The sequence below is a fragment of the Entelurus aequoreus genome, linkage group LG09 (assembly GCF_033978785.1).
Source record: "Entelurus aequoreus isolate RoL-2023_Sb linkage group LG09, RoL_Eaeq_v1.1, whole genome shotgun sequence".
Classification (NCBI taxonomy): Eukaryota; Metazoa; Chordata; class Actinopteri; order Syngnathiformes; family Syngnathidae; genus Entelurus; species Entelurus aequoreus.
The window spans coordinates 20,304,028-20,316,616 of NC_084739.1; the positions used below are offsets into that span (position 1 = coordinate 20,304,028).

The 12,589-nt window shown below is 39.0% G+C and overlaps 1 protein-coding gene across 1 annotated transcript in view; it reads right to left on the reverse strand.

Annotated features, from left to right (window-relative positions):
- eys (eyes shut homolog) overlaps positions 1–12,589 on the reverse strand; it is a 635,999-nt gene that overhangs the window by 525,577 nt on the left and 97,833 nt on the right. Inside the window, exon 8 of the mRNA XM_062058295.1 lies at positions 3,162–3,266. Coding sequence (XP_061914279.1) covers positions 3,162–3,266 — 105 coding nt within the window. The remainder of the gene's footprint in view (positions 1–3,161; positions 3,267–12,589) is intronic.

Here is a 12,589-nt window from a genome sequence, read left to right on the forward strand (position 1 = left end):
GAGTCCAATAGAACAAGTGTTTTATTTACTGAAGACAAAAGAGAAGGGAACAAGACCCAAGTAGCAAGTGAAGGCCTGTCAAAGTATCTTCCGAAAATAACCTAAAATCCATGACTTCAAACACTCATTGACTCCAAATTACTTCCATCTAAGTATTAAAAATAATATTTACAATTATGTTAGCTTCCCAAATTACAAAGAGCCACACATTCAACTGGTCTCTGTCTTCATTGTTGTGACACTTAAATGTGACCTCTTATAAAATACCATGTTTTCTTACCTATTTGTACCTATTTTCATGTATCTGGGCTCTACATAAGTTAATGTTTTTTTTGTTTTTTTTTCATAAAGAAATACAATCATGTGTGCTTACGGACTGTATCCCTGTAGACTGTATTGATATATAATGTATATATTGTGTTTTTTATGTTGATTTAATTAAAAATAAAAATATAAATATTTATTTATTTTTTTATTTCTTGTGCGTCCTGGTACCAATCGGTCCGCGGACCTTTACCGGGCCGTGGCCCGGTGGTTGGGGACCACTGCGATAAGAAATAAAAAAAATATTAGACATATCGTCTATTCAACAATTTCCTACCCTTGGATAACTTATGAGGCTGATTAAAACACATTAAATTGATGAGTTTTAGTGTCTGCTGGCATTTATTTTTATGCCGTTTTTTTTAATTTATTTAGGATGTATATTACTTTCATATATCTTCTATGGCGGGGCTCTATATATACTTCGCCACATCCTGGGTAATTAACTGGGGTTCTATGTGCTGAAACCACAAGCGTAAGTTGTTCTGCAAAAACGTGTTCAACTTGACAATGATACCTACGATCGTTAGCAGTCCGTCTTATTAGCATTATCTTCCGTTTTGTCATTCCACATTGCTCAAGTCAAAGAGGTGTTATTGATGTCGAAGATGATGTGCATCAAAAGAGAACATCTCCACTTTGGCCAGACAGCTGTTGATAGCTTATAGTTGATAGCACTCTGGTGAGGATGGCGGAAAAGATCATCAGGACTCCTCTTCCTCCTATCCAGGAAATCGCAAAAAGCCGCTGCCTGACCAGGGCTCATAAAATCTGCAGAGACTCCTCCCACCCCCACCAAGGACTGTTTTCACTGCTGGACTCTCGAAAGGGGTTCCGCAGCCTCGGTAGCAAAACCTCCAGGTTCTGTAACAGCTTCTTCCCTCAGGCCGTAAGACTCTTGAACGTATTAAAATAATCCCCTCAATTCCCCCCAAAAATGGATTAACTCGCTAGAATATAAACACAATATAACATACATCCATAAACGTGGATGCATATGCAAAAGTGCAATATATTTATCCGTACAGTAATCTATTTATTTATATATGCACCTTATTGCTCTTTTATCCTGCACTACCATGAGCTAATGCAACGAAATTCCGTTCTTATCTGTACTGCAAAGTTCAAATTTGAATGACAATAAAAGAAAGTCGAAGTCGAAGTTAGCCTATTCCCCTGAGTCCGGTGCTACATCCTGTCTTTTGACATTGCTCGTGTCAAAGTGTCACCAGTGTGAAGATGTGTCATTGGTGAGGCAGGGGTCGGATATGAAGTCCATCAAAAAGTTGTTCTGCCAAAAGTTGGCCAACATGATTTTAGCAGCGAGGATACACTAACGCCAAGATTAGCCACCTATGTTGTTGTTAGCAGTGATCACCCTTAACCTGATAATGGAAGTCCCGCTTGGTGAATGTTTTTATCGATCACCACAACATAATAAATACAAATAAGACAAATACTCCACTGCACTGTAATACATGTAACTCATCAATAACATTTAACACTTAATTTAAGCCAAAAACATGTAGAATATGTTTGTTTTTGAAAGAAATCCGCAATGTAGCTAAGCCGCGATATTTGAGACACGATGTAGCGAGGGACGACTGTACCATATTTGTTGGTACCTCCACTTACTGTCGCAATTTAGCATTGAATATGTCGTCTTTAGATATGTGTGTACAGTGATTTCATATAGTATTTACAGCAGGTGTGTCAAACTCATTTTAAAATCTACTCCCAAGTGGGCCGGACTGTTAAAATCACGGCACGAAAACTTCAAAATAAAGACAACTTCAGATTGTTTTCTTTGTTCAAAAATAGAACAAGCACATTCTGAAAATGTACAAATCATAATGTTGTTGGATGATTTTTTACACTTACATGTTGCGGTTATTAGTATTCTATCTCTATTTGTCATTATTTATACTTTCTGAATAAATGATGGGATAATGTTCATCAGTCAACTAATTGGTGTTCATTTTCAATCTATCACGATAAAAAAAAATAGCAAAATCCAATTACAGGATGTTATTTATGTAGTTTGCTCATTTTCCTCAACTGGTGCACTAACATCATGTGGTTTATTTTTTTTTTTTACATATGTAGCATCATCTACAAAGATACAAATAATTGCTATTATGACATCTAGTGGACACATTTAGAACAGCAGTCTCTTTTATTCAAAAATGTCGGCTAATTTTTTTACTTAGCAAAATCATCCCGCAGGCCGGGTAAAACCTGTTCGATGGACACCACTGATTTACAGTATACAATTAAGGGGGGTGCACTTTAGTCCTCAGATGGCAGTAGAGTGTCAAATATCTTAAAATGGGTTGTGTGGCAATTACAACTTCAACCACAGCTTCAGTGGCTTCGTAGAGTGGCACTTTCTAGCATTTTCAGCAAACTGCATTGCAAAATGATACAACCAGTGGTATTCGTACACGTGTATGATGCTACCAGTAAATAACAATGTAGGTGGTAAATAAAAATGAATAGATGGATAGTTGTGTAAGTGTTAACGATGTTAGTTGTTGAAATGTGTCTACAAAATAAAAACCTGTAATAGATGCAGTCAATTAAATCATGCCCACTTCCCTGGCTTTATTTCCACAGGTGAAATGTGTTTTAGCAGAGGGATGCCACTGGCAGAAGCTAATCATCTCTGGTTTTCAGTGAGCAATGAAAAGGCCAGAGGGTCCCTGGCTGCCAGTCAGAGGGCACGCTCATTGCATACCAGTGCAAAAGGTCTACATTGCAGCTTGCCACATCAGTTAATACAGAGATATGTACCCAAAGACCTCCATTTGGCAAAAAACAAAAACAAACAAACATACCTGTGGGACATTGGCACCTGTAGTGTCCAACCGAGTCAAAGCATGTGCCATTGTGCCGGCAGGGGTTGGAGTGACACTCGTTGATCTCCGTCTGGCACTGAGCTCCTGGCAATAGACAATTCATAATATGCAGTCAGTGTTTACAAAAGATGGGGAAATACATTTAATATGCAAATACACATATTTTTTTCCAACATCACGTCTTTATCTTTCTATGCATCGTGCTCTTTTTAATTCCAAAAGCATTTTCATTTCCATTTTTAAAAATACGCACCATTTCTACTGCTAAAAACACCTCATTGAACAAGGATATTGAATATTTTCCAATGTATCCCTCTTTTTTCTTCTTGTGTCCTATGTCGGCAAAATTAGGGCTGATCTAAAATCAAAGACACATTCTGGCACTCGCCAGGATGCGCCAAACAACATTTAAACTCATATTAATATACGTGAATTAGTTATTAGTAGGGCTTCCATGAATAAAGAATTAACTTGTGTGATTAAACAACAAAAAATATTGCTTTAATCACGCATCAACGCAAACTAAATACGCAATTTATTTTGACCACACATGCTCTTTTAACTTATCCGCGGATGGTTATTGGAAAAGTGGCGCGGGTTGTTGTTATACAGTCAGTGAGGAGACTGACTTTTGTGCTCAAATTTCACTCTAAATTAAGCTATGACTGAACTTTGGATAACTGTTAGAAGTAACAGAGATGCTACCTCAATAGAAGCATTTAAAGGCCTACTGAAACCCACTACTACCGACCACACAGTCTGATAGTTTATATATCAATGATGAAATTTTAACATTGCAACACATGCCAATACGGCCGGGTTAACTTATAAAGTGACATTTAAAACTTCCCGGGAAATATCCGGCTGGAACGTCGCGGTATGATGACGTATGCGCGTGACGAAGTCAGAGTAACGGAAGTTATGGTACCCCGTAGAATTCTATACAAAAAGCTCTGTTTTCATTTCATAATTCCACAGTATTCTGGACATCTTTTGCAATTTTTTTAATGAACAATGAAGGCTGCAAAGAAGACAGTTGTAGGTGGGATCGGTGTATTAGCAGCGGACTACAGCAACACAACCAGGAGGACTTTGTTGGAGCGCTAGCCGCGCTAGCCACCAACCTCACCTTGACTTCCTACGTCTCCGGGCCGCCAAACGCATCGGGTGAAGTCCTTCGTCCTTCTGCCGATCGCTGGAACGCAGGTGAGCACGGGTGTGGATGAGTAGATGAGGGCTGGCTGGCGTAGGTGGAGAGCTAATGTTTTTAGCATAGCTCTGTGAGGTCCCGTTGCTAAGTTGCTAAGTTAGCTTCAATGGCGTCGTTAGCACAGCATTGTTAACCTTCGCCAGCCTGGAAAGCATTAACCGTGTATTTACATGTCCACAGTTTAATAGTATTGTTGATTTTCTATCTATCCTTCCAGTCAGGGGTTTATTTTTTTGTTTCTATATGCAGTTAAAGCACGATGCTATCACGTTAGCTCATAGCTAAAGCATTTCACCGATGTATTGTCGTGGAGATAAAAGGCACTGAATGTCCATTTCGCGTGCTCGACTCTCATTTTCAAGAGGATATAGTATCCGAGGTGGTTTAAAATACAAATCCGTGATCCACAATAAAAAAAGGAGAGTGTGGAATCCAATGAGCCAGCTTGTACCTAAGTTACGGTCAGAGCGAAAAAAGATACGTCCATCACTGTCTCTCAAGTCCTTCACTGTAACGTTCCTCATCTACGAATCTTTCATCCTCGCTCAAATTAATGGGGCAATCATCACTTTCTCGGTCCGAATCTCTCTCGCTCCATTATAAACAATGGGGAGTTGTGAGGAATACTAGCTCCTGTGACGTCACGCTACTTCCGGTACAGGCAAGGCTTTTTTTTTATCAGCGAGCAAAAGTTGCGAACTTTATCGTCAATTTTCTCTACTAAATCCTTTCAGCAAAAATATGGCAAAATCGCGAAATGATCAAGTATGACACATAGAATGGATCTGCTATTCCCGTTTAAAAAAAAAAAAATCATTTCAGTAGGCCTTTAAGTCCCATCTTAAAACTCATTTGTATACGCTAGCCTTTAAATAGATCCCCCCTTTTAGACCAGTTGATCTGCCGTCTCTTTTCTGCTCTGCCCCCCTCTCCTGAGTGGAGAGGTTATTAAGTGACCACAGATGATCTGCTAGCTGTTCAAAGTCGGGACCCGGGTTGGAGCACTCATCTCTGCATCAGTTGGTGACGTCTCTGCGCTGCTGACTTGACTCCACTCAAGATGATCTCCTGCTGGCCCCACTATGGACTGGACTCTCACACTATTAACTAGATCCACTCGACGTCCATTGCACCGGTCACCCAGGGGCAGGGTCTCCACATCTGCGGTCCCTTCCAAAGTTTCTCATTGTATCCCATTTGGTTGAGTTTTTTCTTGCCCTGATGTGGGATCTGAGCCGAGGATGTCGTTGTGGCTTGTGCAGCCCTTTGAGACACTTGCGATTAAGGGCTATAAAAATAAACTTTGATTGATTGATTGATTGGCATGTTGTGCATTTAAGTCAGGGGTGTCCAAAGTGCGGCCCGGGGGCCATTTGCGGCCCGCAGCTAATTGTTTAGCGGCCCGCCACACATTCTGGAAATGCCATTGCAAAAACCAAAAAAACATTAAAAAAGTGGAATGAGGTGAAATCTTACAAGAAAACGTTGCAATGTTGACACAAAGCTGCCATGCAGGCTGTTTTTTTTTATTTTGTCTATCTTTATTTTCCTTTTTTTGCCATTGCTCAAAAGAAAAAAAAAAGAAAAAAAATCAATAATAATGAATTATTGACATCTTCAAGGCTCCAATTACTTCAAATATTTCACATTAAAATGATAATAGTAAAATAATAGTTCAAACGTAAAAATCGACAGATATACTTTATCTGAAGTTGATCTCGTAACTTAAGTGTTGAAAGTAAAACAAATAATAATAAAAATGTATCACTTTATGAGTGGGGTACCTTTTGGATCCCAAAGATATTTAGTGGGATTTTATTTATCTTTTCACTGTGATTAATCAAAAATAATAATGAAACTAAAATCAATGGTGTCATGCATTATTGATCTTTTCAGGGCTCCAATTATTTCACATCAAACATTGCTTTCTGAATGTTTTGGGCGGTGTGGGAAATACTGCATATTTCAGTTTTACTATAAAAAACAAAGTTGTCTTTGACAGAAAAGGCATATATAATAATAGGCAATAATAATTTGACTTGTTTTTAACATTTTAATGACTGAGACCCTTTACGGGCCCCAGGATCCCTAATTGTTAAAAAAAAAAAAATCTATATATTTTGTTATGGTTTGAAAATGAAAAATATCAAAATGGCCACCGCATGCTTTAATTTTTCCGTGTCCGGCCCTCGGTGGAAAAAGCTTGGACACCCCTAATTTAAGTAAAACATGTTCCAAAAATGTTGTTGGGTGACATTCTGACAATAAAATTGCATATGTGTCCAAATATCAGGGTCATTTTTAAGTAAATTTAAACTATGTAAGCGAGTAATAACCTGTGATTAATCAAATTCAAAAGTGTGATTAATCTGATTCAAAAAAATAATAATTTGACAGCATGAGTTACTGTATTAATGTAGATGTCATACTGAAGCAAACGTGTTTCTGCAGGGAAAGTGGGACACCAATACCGTACTTTCCAAGCCATAAACTTCTACTTTTATCCAAAGCTTTGCACCCTGCGGTTTATACAAAGGTGCGGCTAATCTATGGATTTTTCTCCGCTATCGGCTATGGAATGGATTAGGCAAAGAAATCAATGTACTAAAATGACCCACTTTAAGAAACTGTTCAAACTCAAAGTGTTTACAAAGTTGAACTTTTTTTAAAAAGGAGAATATATTGTTCATCTCATAAAATATGTATAAAGACATCAATGACTTTTCTGTCTTGTCTGACCAGCGTTTTACTGCCGTGTTATAGGCACCATTTGGAAATACAAACTTTTACAAAATCTTTCTATGTAACTGTATTATTTCACAATGTACCAGTAGCGGGCCGTGCATTTCCCACCTAGGCCTTCAGTGATGTCCGACTTCAATGATTACCTCTCAAAATACCATCATCTGTAACCATTGCTGGAGAAATACTATAGAGAAAAACGGGTTATTATCTGGCTCTTTTAAGAATCAATAAACCCACATCAGCAATTAAAACAAATCTTATGTGGTACATTTTAAACGAATGCAGCTGAGATAGGCTCCAGCACCCCCCGCGACCCCAAAAAGGGACAAACGGTAGAAAATGAATGGATGGATGGATTTTAAACGTGAAAAAATAAATAAATAAATCATTTGAACTCACAATTTGGAGCCAGTGGTACTGCTCGTTGTCGGTTGATTCGAGTGGAAGTGGCGGGCGTTTCCCCATTTCATCGCTGACGTCATCTCACAAGATGTCGTTTCTCTTTAAATATCCTTCTTGAAAATGGCCTTGCAAATACTGTAGATATCTGCCACCTAATCAACGTTTTGTTCTCCTTCTATGTGGGTTAAAAAAGTGAGGACCGCTGATTTCTCCGCTGGCCGGGTATGGCTACGGTGCAACACTTCTTGCTTTAATCAATTTTAAACTCGTTTTATTTGTTTTTAAATGTCTAAACAACCTCGCGCCAACATATCTCCCCGACCTCCTTCAGCCTTACTGCCCCACCCGATCCCTAAGATCAGCCGATCAGCTGCTACTGACGGTCCCTGACACAAGGCTGAAGCTTAGAGGTGACAGAGCTTTCGCCGCTGCTGCTCCCAAGCTCTGGAATGACCTACCTCTTAGTGTTAGACAAGCCTCCTCTCTTCCTGTTTTTAAATCTCTCTTAAAAATATACTTTTATTCCATGGCTTTTAACACTAAGTGATATCCATCCTGCAATGGCGCCCCATAATACACCTGCTCTGAACCTGTTTTTATGTTTTATTTTTTTATTTTGTATCGTGTTCTGTTTGTGTTGTGTTGTGTTTGCTCGGTTCTCGTACTATCTTTTAACCTGCCCATTGTACAGCACTTTGGCTACCCCTGTGGTAAATTTTAAATGTGCTTTATAAATGAAGTTGATTTGATTGGATTTGATTTGATTTGATTTAGTAAATTGCAACTTGTGATTGGATACTCACGTTGGAACGACAAGTGAGTGAATCACAGTCTCGTTAACATCAGGCTACCTAGATAGGCTACTGTCAACAACTTGTGATCTGATTGGCTATCGCAACTGTCTATCAACTCTATGTTCCCGTTCACTTACAGTGCACAGACAAAAACTCTAACCCAAAAACTACAGCACTGAAAGAAGCATAATATGACATGAAGAGACAATGGATACTTTTTGATATTTAGGGTAAGTAAATAAAAAAATACTTTTCTCTTTAATTATGATCATGATTTCTGGTTATGTTAGGCCAGCAGAGAAGGCCCACCGCTGCAATGTACAAATACTTATCTGCGGTTTATGGTCCGGTGCGGCTAATATATGAACATCTTTTTTGTGCTTATAGTCCGGAAAATACAGTAGTTATTATTTAACATTTTGCATTTTGTCTAAATGGCTATGTACCTATTACATAGTAGACTAACGCCTGTCAACGGTGTTGCTGCAGCTCAGAGAGGGTTGTTAGCCTTATATGGACACAGCCGATGAGGTGGGGTTGCAGGTTGCTTGATGGATTTTATTTTTTATTTTTTGGTGCGCAGCTAATTTTCAGGAATAGTCGTGTTCCATGGCTCTGTTAGCCGGGTGGAGGGAGCTTCCAATGCAGGCTATTATTTCAAAATGTCCCCTCATCAATAACAGAGGTTGCAAAGAAAGTCGTGCCTTGACAGACGTGCCTTCATGCAGCAGAAGAACTGCAATGATTGATATCATCAGCCCCGTAGATGATACAGCTCATTATATACAGACTGTGTCATGCTTGGCTGTAGCTTACGTTAGAAATAATAATTTGTAACGCTTATGTATGTAATTTCGGACTAAATATATCTGGTAAGTGATAATGTTGCCCTTTTAACATGCATGAGCCAATGTACTTAAATTGCAAAAAAACGATTAGTATGCTGGCTGAGTAGTTTGCTCATCACAGATATCATAAAATGAGTTCTGATGCTGCTGTGTTGTTGTAAAGATAATTATTTTGGATGTCCCTATCAACATTTTTGGCCTCCGATCCTGATCACATTTTTTGGCCTCATATCCGACCCGATTTCGAGTCCTGATCTGATACTTTGGCATTACATTAAGTAACTTAAGTTACCTTAATAACTACAACAGTACTAACTAGATGAGGCAATTCCTGAAGGAATTGCGTGTGAATGCTGAGGTTGAACTGAAATCTATCTAATATTATGTTGGATCCACTATGGACTGGACTCTCACACAATTATGTTAGATCCACTATGGACTGGACTCTCACACTATTATGTTAGATCCACTATGGACTGGACTCTCACACTATTATGTTAGATCCAGTATGGACTGAACTCTCACACTATTATGATAGATCCACTATGGACTGGACTCTCACACTATTATGTTAGATCCACTATGGACTGGACTCTCACAATATTATGCTAGATCCACTATGGACTGGACTCTCACACTATTATGTTAGATCCACTATGGACTGGACTCTCACACTATTATGTTAGATCCACTATGGACTGGACTCTCACAATATTATGCTAGATCCACAATGGACTGGACTCTCACACTATTATGTTAGATCCACTATGGACTGGAGTCTCACACTATTATGTTAGATCCACTATGGACTTGAATCACACTATTATGCTAGATCCACTATGAACTGGACTCTCACGCTATTATGTTAGATCCACTATGGACTGGACTCTCACACTATTATGTTAGATCCACTATAGACTGGACTCTCACACTATTATGTTAGATCCACTATGGACTGGACTCTCACAATATTATGCTAGATCCACTATGGACTGGACTCTCACACTATTATGTTAGATCCACTGTGGACTGGACTCTCACACTATTATGTTAGATCTACTATGGACTGGACTCTCACACTATTATGTTAGATCCATTATGGACTGGACTCTCACACTATTATGTTAGATCCACTATGGACTGGACTCTCACAATATTATGCTAGATCCAATGTGGACTGGACTCTCACACTATTATGTTAGATCCACTATGGACTGGAGTCTCAAACTATTATGTTAGATCCACTATGGACTTGAATCACACTATTATGCTAGATCCACTATGGACTGGACTCTCACGCTATTATGTTAGATCCACTATGGACTGGACTCTCACACTATTATGCTAGATCCACTATGGACTGGTGTCCCACAATATTATGCTAGATCCACTATGGACTGGACTCTCACACTATTATGTTAGATCCACTATGGACTGGAGTCTCACACTAGTATGTTAGATCCACTATGGACTTGAATCTCACACTATTATGTTAGATCACTATGGACTGGAGTATCACACTATTATGTTAGATCCACTATGGACTGGAGTATCACACTATTATGTTAGATCCACTATGGACTGGACTTTCACACTATTATGTTAGATCCACTATGGACTGACTCTCACACTATTATGTTAGATCCACTGTGGACTGGACTCTCACACTATTATGTTAGATCCACTATGGACTGGACTCTCACACTATTATGTTAGATCTACTATGGACTGGACTCTCACACTATTATGTTAGATCCACTATGGCCTGAACTCTCACACTATTATGCTAGATCCACTATGGACTGGACTCTCACACTATCATGTTAGATCCACTGTGGACTGGAGTCTCACACTATTATGTTAGATCCACTATGGGCTTGAATCTCACACTATTATGTGGGCTCTGTACCGAGGATGTCGTTGTGGCTTGTACAACCCTTTGAGACACTTGTGATTTAGGGCTATATAAATAAACATTGATTGATTGATTGATTGATGTTAGATCACAATGGACTGGACTCTCACACTATTATGTTAGATCCACTATGGACTGGAGTATCACACTATTATGTTAGATCCACTATGGACTGGACTCTCACACTATTATGTTAGATCCACTATGGACTGGACTCTCACACAATTATGTTAGATCCACTATGGACTGGACTCTCACACTATTATGTTAGATCCACTATGGACTGGACTCTCACAATGTTATGCTAGATCCACTATGGACTGGACTTTCACACTATTATGTTAGATCCACTATGGACTGGAGTCTCACACTATTATGTTAGATCCACTATGGACTTGACTCACACTATTATGCTAGATCCACTATGGACTGGACTCTCACGCTATTATGTTAGATCCACTATGGACTGGACTCTCACACTATTATGTTAGATCCACTATGGACTGGACTCTCACACTATTATGTTAGATCCACTATGGACTGAACTCTCACACTATTATGCTAGATCCACTATGGACTGGACTCTCACACTATTATGTTAGATCCACTATGGACTGGACTCTCACACTATTATGTTAGATCCACTATGGACTGGACTCTCACAATATTATGCTAGATCCACTATGGACTGGACTCTCACACTATTATGTTAGATCCACTGTGGACTGGACTCTCACACTATTATGTTAGATCTACTATGGACTGGACTCTCACACTATTATGTTAGATCCATTATGGACTGGACTCTCACACTATTATGTTAGATCCACTGTGGACTGGACTCTCACACTATTATGTTAGATCTACTATGGACTGGACTCTCACACTATTATGTTAGATCCATTATGGACTGGACTCTCACACTATTATGTTAGATCCACTATGGACTGGACTCTCACAATATTATGCTAGATCCACTATGGACTGGACTCTCACACTATTATGTTAGATCCACTATGGACTGGAGTCTCACACTATTATGTTAGATCCACTATGGACTTGAATCACACTATTATGCTAGATCCACTATGGACTGGACTCTCACGCTATTATGTCAGATCCACTATGGACTGGACTCTCACACTATAATGTTAGATCCACTATGGACTGGAGTCTCACAATATTATGCTAGATCCACTATGGACTGTACTCTCACACTATTATGTTTGATCCACTATGGACTGGAGTCTCACACTAGTATGTTAGATCCACTATGGACTTGAATCTCACACTATTATGTTAGATCACTATGGACTGGAGTATCACACTATTATGTTAGATCCACTATGGACTGGAGTATCACACTATTATGTTAGATCCACTATGGACTGGACTCTCACACTATTATGTTAGATCCACTATGGACTGGACTTTCACACTATTATGTTAGATCCACTATGGACTGAACTCTCACACTAGTATGCTAGATCCAC